This window comes from Pelodiscus sinensis, chromosome 2, assembly GCF_049634645.1.
Source record: "Pelodiscus sinensis isolate JC-2024 chromosome 2, ASM4963464v1, whole genome shotgun sequence".
In the NCBI taxonomy this organism is placed as follows: Eukaryota; Metazoa; Chordata; order Testudines; family Trionychidae; genus Pelodiscus; species Pelodiscus sinensis.
The window spans coordinates 42,825,387-42,840,699 of record NC_134712.1 but is presented as its reverse complement, the minus strand read 5'-3'; the positions used below and the strand labels follow the sequence as shown (position 1 = coordinate 42,840,699).

Here is a 15,313-nt window from a genome sequence, read left to right as displayed (position 1 = left end):
AATTATTTTCATCTTAGCTGGCTATAGCTATTTAGGTGGACCTGATTAATTTGCTCCTTGGATTGTCAGAAATTGGCAGTGACAAGGAAGGAGAAACAGATTTGTTTAAGGCTGTGTCTACACTGGGAATTGAACAACAAAAATGTGTTATTCAGACGTGCTAAAAAAAAAACCCTGAAAGACAAAAGTTTTGTTGTGTGAAGTGTCAGTGTGAACTTCACACTGTCAAGCAGGAGTACTCTCCTACTAACAATGAGAACACTGCTCACAGGTGTGGAAATATTTTGTTGGCAAAACAGCCAAAAAATGGCAGCTACACTACCCGGCTTTTAGTGACACAGCTGTATTGCTAAAAGATGTGCAGTTTAGACAGTGCCTAACATCATTAAACAACAGTCTTTGTGATAGATCAAGCCAAAGTACAAACAGACCACTGATGGAATTCCATCAATTAGGCCTTAACAGCATCTGGCATTGGGGCAGAAATCAGGAAAAGAATAGGTTGTAAAGAAGAGCTTCTCAGAGCTCCTACAGGACTGTAGAGGACTCATGGCAGGGTGAAGAATACAACAGACCCGATGATCATTGTGGATAAAATAAGAACACTTGGTACCCCATTTCAATCTTTATCTATTGTGGAAGAGGGGGTTTAAAACAAAAACCTGCACTTTCAATTTATTCAAATACTTGCCTTCCCATCCCCAGTTTCCTTCAGAGACCAGAAATATAAGGGCCAAATATGACCCAGGAAATGCTGTTTCAAGGAGTTTTTCTATGTGAAATCCAAAGTGGAAATGCAAAGATTCTCATAAGGTTTCTAGCTTAATTTTACAGATTGGAAGGCCTGAGGCTTGTTGTCATTAGGGCACACTGTGAAACTTGTCCATTTGCCAAACACTTTCTTCAAAAATGACAACTATGAATGGCCAGTACAATCTTCCCTTAGGAAATACTCTAATGAGAACAACCCTGTTCAGGAAATGGTAAAATTAATGAAGAATGATGCTTCCTTTGCATGAAATAATGTTTTCCTTGACTTTGTATGTATAGCCTACAAGCTACCGTGACGGTGTAAAAATGTTAACAACATTGCCTTTGTGTTTAAAAAAAGTTCTTGCTACTTCATTTTTCATTTTCTCCCCCACATTATCTTTTTCATTTAGCAACTAAAGTGTCATAAAGCCACCTCCTAGTAAACAGGATTAAAGTTTTACATCAGACTGAAAACAAAACCTTAATATCCTAAGCATATGATGAGAACAAAGATCTGTCTGATAGTTCAGCTACTCCATTTCAGCTAGAAATAAGAGAAGAAAACAATATACATTTCTGAATCTTAGTCGAGGTTGTATGAAGTGAAAAACTGCAGAAAAATCATGACTTTTTCAGTCAATGGTGCTCAGAAAAGTACTTCACCTATTGCAAACAGGGTGGATAACAGATTTTTTTTTAAATAAAAAGTAATCAGATTTAATTTGATTTTTTATTTTTTTAAAGTCAGTAAAATACTAAATTTCTCATTTTAAAATAACGATTACAATCAAATCTTATCGTAAACATACTATACCTAAACTTAGTCTCATAAAAATGAATTAATGCCTTTAGTCTGTCCAGCCTAACAACCAGCTCTTGCTTCTTGAAAGTTCTGGACTTTCCATTTCTGTTAGTCTGCTGAGACCCATGCAAAGAGAAACACAGGCTATATAGGATTGTTTTTGTTCTGTGCTTACATAGTGGTGAACCTTGGCCAAACATGGCAGAGTTAGTTAAGAACTGTCTAAAGACAGAAGGATGGCGGCAGCACAGAAAGGAACATTTGAGTGGATTGGAAAGGAAAAAAAGGGAAGACATTATTCAACACACAAACAGCTTCCTATATTCCCCTACACTTTTGCCACTGAAAAACTGTCATGGCTTCTGGGTGTAAGAGACCCTGTTTGGGAATATTTTGTGCAAGAGAGCGTCCAGACTACATGGACGCTCTCTCACAAGAAAACTATGATAGCCATTAACAGAATGGCCATCAGGGCACCTGTGCTTCTTTCAATAGGCTGTTTTTGCGCAAAAAACCCGTTTCCTGTCCACAAACACCTGTGCTCTTGCACAAAAAGGAGCTCTTGCACAAAGAGGAATACCTATACTGCAAAAACCTCTCTGTTCTGTTTATTTACAGTAAATTTTCTTGTACAAAAACACGCTTGAAGTGTGGACGCTCCATGAGTTTTTGCGCAAAAACTCTGCAGTGTAAACATAGTCCATGACAGGAAGTTATTCCTAATGCTAACCTAAACCTCCCTTGCTGCAATTTAAGCCCATTGCTTCTTGTACTAGCATAAGAGGCTAAGGAGAACAATTTTTCGTCCTCTACCTTTTAGATACTTGAAAACAACTATCATGTCCCCTCTCAGTCTTCTCTTTTCTAAATTAAAAACGGCCAATTCTTTCAGTCTTCTCATATAGCTCAAGTTTTCTAGGCCTTTAATCATTTTTGTTTCTCTTCTCTAGACCTTCTCCAATTTTTCACATCTATTTTGAAATATGGTGCCCAGAACTAGACAATACTCCAACTGCGGCCTAATCAGCGTTGAATAGAGTGGAAAAATTACTTCTTGTATCTTGCACACCACACTCCTGTTAATGCATCCCAGAAGCATGTTAGGTTTTTTTTACAAAACTGTCACACTGTTGAATCATATTTAGCTTGTGGTCCACTATGACCTCTGCATCCCTTTCAGAAGTACTCCTTCCTAAACAATCACTTCCCATTCGGTATGTGTGAAACTGACAGTTCCTCCCTAAGTGGAAAACTTTGCATTTGTCCTTATTAAACTTCATCCTATTCACCTTAGACCAGTTTGTCCAGATCATTTTGAATTATGATCCTATCTTTCAAAGCACTTGCAACCCCTCCCAGTTTGGTATCATCTGCAAATTTAATAATCGTACTCTCTGTGCCATCATCTATATCATTGATGAAGATATTGAATAGAACTGGTCCCAAAACAAACCCTTGCGGAACCCCACTTGTTATGCCCTTCAAGCATGATTGTGAACCGTTAATAACTAATCTCTGAGAATGGTTATCCAGCCATTATCCAGCCATGGTTATGTTTATGTAGGACTGTGAAGATATTGTCTAAGGATTATAACAATAACAATACTGTGATTATTTTATAACTGCATAGTTTTGCTTATATAGAAATGGATCCAAAAAGCATTATCTGTGTTACAGAATCAAGTTATGATCATTTACTAGGCTGTACTTTTTTGTATCCTGCCAGTGCTCTTCAAGGATTCCATAAGAGTCACAGAGTTAAAACTATCTATGTAGGCAAAACAACGCATGTTATGAGGTGATCTTGCTAAAATGTGTACCGTAGATGGGCCCTTTACAAGAATTTGATTGTGAAGTTTGGAGATTTTTTTAAAAGCAATATCCTATTATTTAAGAAATACTGTTGTTTCTGTAATAACAAGGAAGCAGTTAGAGTTCAGGTTGTGCATACAAACTGATATATACTAATTTCTAAATGCTTAACCAAGAAACCTTAACACTGGAATTTTTTTTTTTTTTTTTTTGAGGGGGAAAGTGAAGTTGGCATGATTTTTATTTATTTATTAAAAAAATGCAAAAAAACAAGAGTCAATAGGAGGAATGTCTGACAACTTTAACACTGCAAAAAATCCTGCAAATAGCATATGTAAATTCATGGCCTGGCTCCCGGCTCCCCTTAAAGCCTAGAGAACACCTCACAAACTCACATTTAAATTACAACCCTATTTAAGATGTTTAGAGTATACTTCAATTAATCTGTAAAGGTACCCCACAAAAATATAGCAAGGAAGCCCCTTTCTTGCACCCATTACAAGGCAAGATACAGCCCTTATTTCAACCCCTTTACATTTAACTAAAGATATCAATAAGTTTATCTTGATAAGTTGCTCTTACAGACCTTACAAGGCTGAATAAAACCCTTGCTTGAGTAAGTGACATTCGTCAGTTGATTATGAAAATAGTTCAAGTTCACATGCCTGTGTGGGCCATTTTTATGGGGGCATAACTAATGCACTTTGCAACAAATGTCTACAATGCATATTCAAACAATAAGATGCTGAAGAAATCAGAGCTAATTTCCTTCAGAGTAAGTCTATGCATTACATCTTTACAAGGACAATTTCTATAGTAAATTTTCAACATTCAAACCTCAACCATTATGAAAACAGAACTAGTCCTCAAATGGTTGCAAAATGTTTTTACAGTAGGAAACAAATACTTTTCCAAATCCTCCTATTCTAAAACAACCCAAACTTTTTGCTCTAATATTCAAACGAATATATACCTTTGGCCTCAAACTAGAGCTCCAATCATAATAGATTTATATGAGTCTATAGCTTAGAAAGGACTACCAAACTGATAATTATGGAAGTGCTTATGTTTTGCAAAACTGGAGCCCAATCATGGAGAAGGTTATCCAGAAGTGAAAGTTTCAGAAAGTTATGAGCATCTGAAAAGTGAACTATAATAGAAACAATTGTTTAAATTTACCTATTGAAGACTATAACTGCACTGGATTGTACAACAGCTCCTTTAACAATAGTTTTCCCATCAATAATATACTGAATATGGACCTGACCCTTTCCTAGATGGTAAAGACACGGGGGGAGGCAGGAGAAAGGGAGATAATTCTTGAAGAAGCTTAAGAAAATACCCAGATACAAACTACATATCCAAGGGATACCTGTCTTAACAATCAACTCACAAAGTCTTGTGGTTCCATATCAATGCAGTACCAGGATAGGCTTGCCAAAGGAATTCCTTTGATTTGAGTGGTATTGCACTGATGTAACAGATTAGCATTTAGCCCTTCAACTACATCTACATTCGGAACTAGGGTGCTACTGCCATCTAACAAACATAACATGCTGCATAGCCGGGATTGCACAGGCAGCAGTGAAGGCTATATGTCTGAGTACAGGCCCTGGGGGTCAGGATGCATACCTAGGCAACTAGCCCTCAGCTGCTACCCATGCTGCATTGCTATTTTTAGGACATTTGCTTGAGCTAGTGCAGACATCTATCTGTGCTGGGAATCACAATCTAAGTGTACACCAAATTGGACACCATCAGCACTTACCAGGAATGTATTTCCACAGTGTCCACACACCACCCGAGTACCTTCTGGCTGAACTGGCAAGGCAGGCTGAGCTGGCTGCTCTTCTGGAATCAACATCACTGGACCAAGGTTAATGATGCGTCTACTGTGGTAGGAACATCAAACATATATGGCATATCATTAAATTAACAAGGGGAAGGGATAATGGATTTAGGTTGTAAGCTCTGCAAGACCTTACCAGATATTTTGACTCTAAAGTGGAATCTACTTTTTATTATGTGTGTATCAAATTCAGACTTCTCTTATTAATGTTTTACAAACATGTAACAAAGACACCATTTTCTTTAATGAAAGTTTATTATATAAGGATCCATGTAAATTGGAACAGTTTCAAGAATAGAGGCCTAGCCAGCAAATAGTAGCTTGGGGCACTGCCCCTCATGAATAGGTATGTATTGACAGTGCAGAAAACTGGATGAGACGAACAGATGTACAGGCTTATGAACAGAGAGGCTAGAGAAACCCACAGAAGGAATGGGACTCACTCTCTCGGCCTTCCAGCCAACATCCTTCTCCCATTCAAACTCTCCTTACTCTTCAAAATCAGACATCCTTCTCACCCCTTCTCCAAGCAGATTTCATCTTCTCATACAACTCTCTTCCTTTTCCCCACATCCTCCTAGCCAAGACAAGCCAGGCAGCCTCCTTGCCTCTACTGTGTCCACAGTCTCTGCCCCCAAGCCTGCCTTCCTCAGCATCTGAAACCTCTGACTAGATTCCCCACATCCAGACCCTCACTGCCAAGCTTGATCCCCCCCCGCCACACACACATAGTCCCTTCTCCACTGAGTCCCAAGCCCCACCTAGACCTCCTGCACAGTCCCATTACCATTGCACCCAAAACACTGCATCAAGCCCCTATGCATCAAGATCACCTTTCACACCCAGACTGCACCACACAGAACCCTCTCAGCCTATACCTGCATCCTCTCCACACTAAACCGCTGCCGACTGAACCTGCCTGCCCACACCTGATGCACTTAACATGAAGGGGTAGGGCTCTGGAGCAAAGCTTAGTCCCGGGTCATTGTTGGGCTTGGGTGCAGCCTCACTTCTATGCCATGTCCTACAAACAAGCTGCACCTACCTCTGAGCAGTCAGTGGCCTGTACTTCCCCCATAACATGGCTGGAGCAGTCACATTTATTTTACAAATAAAATTAGCAGAATTTTAAAATATTGTGTGCAGAATTTTAAATTTTTTGGCACACAATGCCCTCGGAAGTAGTATATGAAGAAAAAATGCAGTCACAAAGCATCACCTATTCCACATGTCATCTCTCCTCATGCCATACGGCCACAACTCAGGTTGAGCTAGATCCCCTCCATGGGAAAGGTCGGGAACGCTGGCAGGGCATTCTCTGTGAATGGCCCTTTTCTACAGAAGTCACTCCCCCAATCTTGCTCTCCTTCCAGGAGAGCTGCTAAAGAAGTGTATACTATTGAGACTGTTATTTTAACAAAATTAGGAAAACTGGTTTATTTTTTGTCTTTCCTGATTATCTAGTACATTATAATATGTTATGGATTCCCGCTTAGGTTTTATTGGATAAAATCTTCGACTTCACTGGGGCCAGGATTTCACTTATTGCACTAAAGTATATAATGGCATTTGGTGTGTCCAGGCACATCCCTGTTATTTATTTTAGAATTCCAAAGATTAGCATTAACTAGGGATGTAATAGTATAGTCGATTAACCGATAAGCAAAAGCTTATAGGTTAATGCTATAGACTACACACATTCCTCTCCCACCTCACCCCCAATTGCCAGTAAATCTTTTAGCAGGCTGGCCAGCAACCTGGCTTAGTCCTGTCTTGAAACGGGTCCGTGACCTACCCCTGCTGCAGCTCTGCATTTAAGTGTATTAGAGCCAGGCAGGCAGGCAGCCTGGCTCGATTCTGGCTTGCGATAGGTCCAGGAGCTCAGACCCACCCTAGACAGGGGCAGCTGCCATCCCGTGCTGCTGCCTCGGTATCAGAGGCAACAATACAGGATGACAGGCAGCTGGTCCGTGAGGGGAGCTGGTTTTTAAACTGGCTCCTCTTACAGACCAGCTCCCACCTGGCACCCTGCACTGCTGCCTCTGATTCAAAGGCAGCAGTGCAGAGTGGCAGGGGGCTCCTCGGGAGTGAGGCGAGAGTGCACTGGTTGCCAGCCCCGTACCGAGGGACTACAGAATAGTTGACTAACCGATACAAATACTTGAGGTTACTCGACTATTCAATTAACCGATATTTAACATCCCTAGCATAAACCTCAGGTCAGCTTACGTTAACTACTTTCTCTAAACAAAGAGCAGATACAGGCAGTCCCCGGGTTACGTACAAGATAGGGACTGTAGGTTTGTTCTTAAGTTGAATCTGTATGTAAGTCGGAACTGGCATCCAGATTCAGCCGCTGCTGAAACTGACCAGCACTGACTACAGGAAGCCTGAGGCAGAGTTGCTCTGCCCAGGGCTTCCTGGAATCAGCCGCTGATCAGTTTCAACAGGCTGAATCTGGACGCCAGTTCTTACATACAGATTCAACTTAAGAACCCCAGGCATCCCCAAGTCAGCTGCTGCTGAAACTGATCAGCGGCTGATTCCAGGAACCCCTGGGCAGAGCAACTCTGCCTCGGGCTCCCTGTAGTCAGCGCTGGTCAGTTTCAGCAGTGGCTGACTTGGGGACGCCTGGGGCAGAGCAGCTTGGGTACTGCTGGGTTGGTCCAGTAGCGCCGCTCCTTGGCGCTACTGGACCAACCCAGCAGCACCCAAGCTGCTCTGCCCCAGGCGTCCCCAAGTCAGCCGCTGCTGAAACTGACCAGCAGTGGCTGAATCAGGACACCTGGGGCAGAGCAGCTGGGGTGCTGCCGGGTTGGTCCAGTAGCGCCCAGAGCGGCGCTACGGAACCAACCGGCAGTGCCCCAGCTGCTGTACCACAGGCGTCGGAGCAAAGCCGCGGAGCATGGGGGCAGCGGGAAAGCCCAGACGCGCCAGGAGACCAGGGAGACGGGGAGCAAAGCGGAGCAAAGCCCTGGAGCACACCAGCAGCGGGACAGCCGCAGCGCATCTGGGCTGTCCGCTGCCCGCGTGCTCTGCGGCTTTGCTCCGCTTTGCTCCCCGTCTCCCTGGTCTGTTGGTCTCCAGCAGACAAGGGAGACGGGGAGCAAAGCCGCGGAACACGCCAGCAGCGGGACAGCCGCGTCACGTCTGGGCTGTCCCGCTGCCCCCGTGCTCCGCGGCTTTGCTCCCCATCTCCCTGGTCTGGGGAGACATGGAGCAAAGCAGCAGAGCACGCGGGCAGCCCAGACGCGTCGCGGCTGTCCCGCTGCCGGCGTCCTCAGAGACTTTGCTTCCCGTCTCCTTGGTCTGCTGGTCTCCAGCAGACCAGGGAGATGGGCAGCGAACCCCGTTTGTAACTGCGGATCCGACGTAAGTCGGATCTGCGTAACTCGGGGACTGCCTGTATGTTCATTGGCTAAATTATTTTTGAGAAAGGAGGAGGAGGAATTTCTGCAATGAAAGGTTGCAAGAATGTCAAGTTATTCACTGTTACTAAGCAACAGAGTTGCTATAACACAAGTTGTGCTTTTACCACTTTCCCATAGAATTACCATAGAACTGAGCTTGCAAGAAATCATGCACAATACTTCCCAGAACTTTTGTTTCTCCACGGTATTGTATGCTATTCACTTTATGCAGCCCTTATACAACTTACACAATATATTATTTCATATTCAATAGATTAAAAACATTCTTTAAACTTATATCAATAATGTTGGAAAAATAATTATTCTGGCACAAGCAATATAGTTTTCTTTTTTTAATATGTTAACCTAATGAAGCCAATAAATTTAGGTCTACACAGAGTCACGGACAAATAAATATCTGTGTAATGCCAATGAAAGTGGACACATTTTATAAATGACTAAAAATAACATTACAATATTTGTAACATTCACAGCACCTTGGTATCTGTCACTAGGATTCTTTAGGTCTTACCAATTAGGCCTTGGACATCCTATTCGCCGAGATGTATCCTTACAGATAAGCAGACAATTACAGGGACATCTAACATACTTCTTTCCTGAAGGAGGGTTTTTGATTGGCTAGACAAAAATAATAATAATAATAATAATAATAATGATAATAATTTCCATCAGAAACTTGACATAATAGTGAACCATTTTTGGTTTCCTCTCCCACCCCAGGTATACATACAGATTAACTGATGTAATAGGGATCCAAGCTGAGGAAAAGGAAGTATAGTTTATCCCCTTTCTCTCCAGGACAGAACTTGACAGGAAACAGGGCTAAACTTAACAACAAAAAACAATGAAAAACTTAAAAAACAACAAATAGTCTGGTAGCACTTTAAAGATTAACAAAATATGTAGATGGTATCATGAGTTTTCGTGGACACAGCCCACTTCTTCAGATTTTGTTTTTTGTTGTTTTTTAAGTTTTTCCTGTTACAGACTAACTCGGCCACCTCACTGAAGCAAAAAAATCAACAAATAGTCTTGCAGCACCTTAGAGACAAACAAAACATGCAGATGGTATCATGAGCTTTCGTGGGCACAACCCACTTCGTTAGTTATCGGCATCCTAATTTTAGCTTAAAGAGTAGAAAAATGCTTCTGCTTCATGTTTTAGCTGAAGCATAACATTAAATTAAGTCCCAGTTCCACACATATATGTTTGTATGTTTGCATGAATAGGGTTGCCAGGTGTCTGGTATTCACCCAGACAGTCCAGTATTTTTTTTACTCCTGTCCGGTAAAAAAATTCAGAGAATACTGGACACCTGAGATGTCTGGTATTCTCTGAATTTTTCCCCATCCAGGAGGCGAAAATCCCGGGCACCTGGCAACACTCAGAGCTCGGCCTCTTCCCCCCCAAACCTCCTCTGGCCTCGAACACCCTCAGCCCCCCAACCTCAGCCCCCATGCTTACCTGGTTCCCCAAAGCTGCCGGCACAAAATGGCTGCCAGCCAAAAGACCTAGGGGAAACAATGCTTCCCCTGCATCTTAGTGCTCAACTGCTCCCCTGTTCCTATCCCTGCACTCACTCTTAAAGGGGACATGCTGTTTTATTTTATTTTATTAATTAATTTTTTTGGCTTACTTGGAGTCTCTTTTTTTTCTCCTTTTTGCTCAACAACTTTGGTCCCCCCCCCCCTTTTTCCCCTTCAAGAGAATTGTTTCCTTTTTGGCGGGGGGAGGGGGGAAAGTTTAGTATTTTTGTTTCAACCATCTGGCAATCCTATGCATGAATCAGTAAATGTATATTGTTTCAAATTTGTGGCCCTTATATTTGATTTTATAAATAAGGAGGTGGGGGGAGGGGAAGCGACCAGTCTACTATCCTATCCGATAAAAAAAATACAGGTCTTAGCTAGGGATGTTATCTTGGAAGTTCCTGCAATCAGTGGTGATACATGAAGCACATTTTTACTCCTAGAACAACTCCACTCCCTCTTTCTTTTTCAACAAATTAAAAATGTGTTAACACTATATTTCAAGTTCTCTTAATTTTTTCTGTGTAATCCAAAAGATGAAACTAAATGATCACAAAAGCGTGATGCCATCCACAGCCTCCGGAACAACTCCGACATTATAATCAAAGAGGCTGACAAAGGAGGTGCTGTTGTCATCATGAACAGGCCTGACTACCTAAAGGAGGCTGCCAGACAACTCTCCAATACCAAATTCTACAGGCCTCTTTCCTCAGATCCCACTAAGGAATACACTAAGAAACTGCACCATCTGCTCAGGACACTCCCTACACAAGCACAGGAACAAATCGACACACCCTTACAGCCCCGACCAGGGTTGTTCTATCTATTACCCAAGATCCCCAAACCTGGAAATCCCGGACACCCCATCATCTTGGGCATTGGCACTCTCACTGAAGGACTGTCTGGCTATGTGAACTCTCTGCTCAGACCCTACGCCACCAGCACTTCCAGTTACCTCCGTGACACTACGGATTTCCTGAGAAAACTACAATGCATAGGTGATCTTCCAGAAAACACCATCCTAGCCACCATGGATGTAGAGGCTCTCTACACAAACGTCCCACATGCAGATGGAGTACAAGCTGTCAGGAACAGTATCCCTGATGATGCCACAGCACAACTGGTGGCTGAACTCTGTGAATTTATCCTCACACACAACTATTTCAGATTTGGTGACAACATATACCTTCAGACCAGTGGCACTGCTATGGGCACCCGCATGGCCCCACAATACGCCAACATTTTTATGGCTGACCTGGAACAACGCTTCCTCATCTCCTGTCCACTTACACCCCTTCTCTACCTACGCTACATCGATGACATCTTCATCATCTGGACCCATGGGAAGGAGACTCTGGAAGAATTTCACCATGATTTCAACAGCTTCCACCCCACCATCAACCTCAGCATGGACCAATCTACACGGGAGGTCCATTTCCTGGACACCACGATACAAATAAGTGACGATCACATCAATACCACCGTATACCGAAAACCTACCGACCGCTACACTTACCTGCATGCCTCCAGCTTCCATCCTGGGCACACCACACGATCCATTGTTTACAGCCAAGCACTGAGGTACAACCGCATATGCTCCAAACCCTCAGACAGAGACCTACACCTACAAGATCTTCAACAAGCATTCTGTAAACTGCGATACCCACATGAGGAAGTGAGGAGACAGATTGACAGATCCAGACGTGTACCCAGAAGCCTCCTGCTACGGGACAAGCCCAAGAAAGAAACCAACAGAACACCACTGGCCATCACCTATAGTCCCCAGCTAAAACCTCTCCAATGCATCATTAGTGATCTACAACCCATCCTGGACAATGATCCCTCGCTTTCACAGGCCTTGGGAGGTAGGCCGGTCCTTGTCCACAGACAACCCGCCAACCTGAAGCATATTCTCACCAGCAACTACACACCGCACCATAATAACTCGAACTCAGGAACTAATCCTTGCAACAAACCTCGGTGCCAACTCTGCCCACATATAGACACCAGCAACACCATCACAGGACCTAACCAGATCAGCCATACTGTCACTGGTACGTTCTCCTGCACATCTACCAACGTAATATATGCCATCATGTGCCAACAATGCCCCACTGCTATATACATCGGCCAGACTGGACAGTCCCTACGTAAAAGAATCAATGGACACAAATCTGATATTAGGAATGGCAACATACAAAAACCTGTAGGGGAACACTTCAATCTTCCTGGACACACAATTGCAGATCTAAAGGTAGCCATCCTGCAGCAAAAAAACGTCAGGACCAGACTTCAAAAAGAAACTGCTGAGCTACAGTTCATCTTCAAGTTTGACACAATCAACTCTGGATTAAACAAAGACTGTGAATGGCTTGCTAACTACAAAAGCAGCTTCTGCTCTCTTGGAATTCACACCTCCGGATCAGCTGCTAGAAGTGGGCCTCATCCTTCTTGATTGGATCCACCTCGTCATCTCAAGCCTGATCCTGGCCTGCATATTTATACCTGCCTCTGGAAATTTCCACTACATGCATCTGACGAAGTGGGTCTTTGCCCACGAAAGCTTATGCTCCTACACTTCAGTTAGTCTATAAGGTGCCACAGGACTCCTCGCCGCTTTTGCAGATTCAGACTAACACGGCTACCCCTCTGATAAATGATCACAGTTGTTCCTTCCTGATCTATGAAGCTATGAAATATCACTTTCTACCAATGTGTTCACACACTGACATATTTCTAATGGAAAAGTTTTAGTATATGCAGACGCTGGTAATTCACTCTTACAGTTAAGGTTGCTCAACACTTCCCATTACGAGACATTGTTTTCAATTACTCTGCCAAACTTTATTTATTGGAGCTGACATTTTCCATGTCAGGAGACAATCTCAGGCTAAATATTTTTTTAAAAATATGGTTCAGCAAAAATGGTTCAACCATTTCTCAAAACGAGGTTAGGGAAATTTGCAAAGTTAACAACTGCTGAAATAAATTCTTGCAAACATTTTGGCAAGCAGCTGTAGCATCTCCTTTGCTATAGCTTTAGCAAATGGGTTAGGAATTGATAGGAAGATAAGCTTTATGTCAGGGACATGTCTTTTGTTGTTCCCAAGATAAATCAGCCAGTGTTAGCAACACTTAAGCCTTTGACAATCACGGCCAGTGTTCCCCATAAGCTGTGCACTTGTGTGACCACTCAGGAGAGATTCATATGCCGCAGAGCTGATTAGTGGAGGGAGCACAGAGATTTTTTTAATGTCTACTGCTGGTGCACATTTGCACATGCCTTGTTCAAATAAAACACTTATTCTGCACATGGATGAAAAAGGATTAGAGGGAACATTGGTTACAGTTCAAACATGCCTATAGACTTGGTAAGAGTTCAGTAGCTAAATTTTCCAAAGAGTCTATCTGTACTAGGTATGTTCCTGTGCTACTGTGGAATTTCCTTGACATTGTTCCTCCCAGACACTAGGAGCTGCTGTGGCATCAGGCACAATTGCAGACAAGCAGGGTAGGGTAAGAACTGATAGAATGAGACTGGTATTGGATTGGTGAGGAGACAGGGATTGAGACAAGGCAGAGAAAAGGCTGGGACAAAGCAGTGTCGGCAGGTTTGTAACCACTAGAGAATGTGGAATCCGTCTAGGATTCCAGAGTCTCAGCAGTCCTGTGCTGTCATTTAGCTACAGTCTCCATGTGTGGATGAATGGGTTAAATTAAGTATATGGACATGCACCCCCTAAAACGATTATTAATCTGACCTACGGAGGTGGGAGAAAGGATGCCATTTGGAGTAGATCTCCACTGCCCTTCCACTCTTCTCTGCCCTGACGAACCTTTCTAAAGTGTATGGAAGGGATTTCTGTTGAGTTGGGGAATTCCATTTGGCACCAAAAATATCTTGGTTCCTCAATGTAACAGCACATTTGTTCCTTACTGTATAACACTGCTGTCCTGGATATGGGTAACGTAATGAAAGGGATACTTACCATTAATTGCTTTTGCTTTTACAAGTATGCCAAGGGGGCACTATAAATTTCAGGTCCTGAGAAAATGTCTTTTATTTAAAAAAAAAAATAGGGGATGGGGTGGAGTATATGGCACAAAACTTTCTAAGCAATACTTAAAACTGGTCTTTAGGGCATTATTTAACACAACAGCGCATATATTTAGCAAAGCACACATATGTAGTGTAGTGAGTAGATTAGACATCTAAAATAACGGCACCTCAATTTTTTTTCTGCCAGATCTGAAAATCCTGCCATCCATTCCCTGAAAAATATAATCTTCTGAGCCTATCATCTAATGCGATATCATCTCTCCCTAAAACATCAAGGAGATAGCTTCTGCTTTAACTGACTCTCTCTTAACCCCTTGAATTCCCACTTGTGAAAAATAAAACAAAATAAGCTTAGGAACCTGATGACTTTATGGCTTTTGTACATTTTCACTGATAACAGATAACCATGCCCCCTCTGTGTCAATAATCCTTTAATAAATACGCTAGGTGATCAGTAATACCAATGTACTCATGCTACATAACAAGGAGTTGAGACAACATATCAACAACAATAAAAAATATAAAACCCATTTACCGTAGCTTCATTGCAAACTGTGCATTTAACAACATGCTGGTGAAGCTTGCCATCCAAATTGATTAGCGACTGGCATACACGGCAGTTTATTACAGGAACACCACTGGCATCAGGACTGGCAATGGCGGTATATGGAGGGGGGAGTTCTGCTGCAAAGAACAGATGAAACAGTTCAACAACCAAACCATGAGAAGGCTCAGGATCACTCTATAACAGAAAATATTTTCTGTGATCAGAATAACTTAATATTACACAATCAAAGTCATTGGTTAGCATTATTGTTTATCTAGAGTAATCACAATACTGATTACATTTAAAATGTTTCCCCAATATTCTGTATTAATACATTAGTCCTAGCTCTATAAACATACTATAGAACACTGACAATACAGAAGCACCTCTGGAATGCTATATGGCTACGTCTACACTGGCCAGTCTTGCGCAAGAACATATGCAAATGAGGCATGGCAATGAATATCACTACGCCTCATTTGTATACTTATGAATCACCATTTTTGCGCAAGGGGCTTTTTTCAGGCAG

General features: G+C 42.4%; 1 protein-coding gene and 1 long non-coding RNA gene across 9 annotated transcripts in view; one reads left to right on the top strand and one right to left on the bottom strand.

Moving 5' to 3' along the window:
* LOC112545134 (uncharacterized) overlaps positions 1–14,563 on the top strand; it is a 62,365-nt gene extending 47,802 nt beyond the window's left edge. For all 7 annotated transcript variants that reach the window (XR_012901325.1, XR_012901329.1, XR_012901328.1 and 4 more), the window contains 2 exons: positions 5,155–5,264; positions 14,425–14,563. This is a non-coding gene — a long non-coding RNA (uncharacterized LOC112545134). The remainder of the gene's footprint in view (positions 1–5,154; positions 5,265–14,424) is intronic.
* The window catches only part of PIP4P2 (phosphatidylinositol-4,5-bisphosphate 4-phosphatase 2), a 57,268-nt gene that overhangs the window by 23,871 nt on the left and 18,084 nt on the right, over positions 1–15,313 (bottom strand). Inside the window, exons 2-4 of one of the 2 annotated variants that reach the window (XM_075920407.1) lie at positions 14,773–14,918; positions 9,159–9,265; positions 5,136–5,259 (exon numbers count right to left, since the gene is read on the bottom strand). In XM_075920407.1, the coding sequence (XP_075776522.1) occupies positions 5,136–5,259; positions 9,159–9,265; positions 14,773–14,918 (377 nt within the window). Of the gene's footprint in view, positions 1–5,135; positions 5,260–9,158; positions 9,266–14,772; positions 14,922–15,313 lie in introns of both variants that reach the window. The other variant, XM_075920406.1, reaches the window with a different exon arrangement.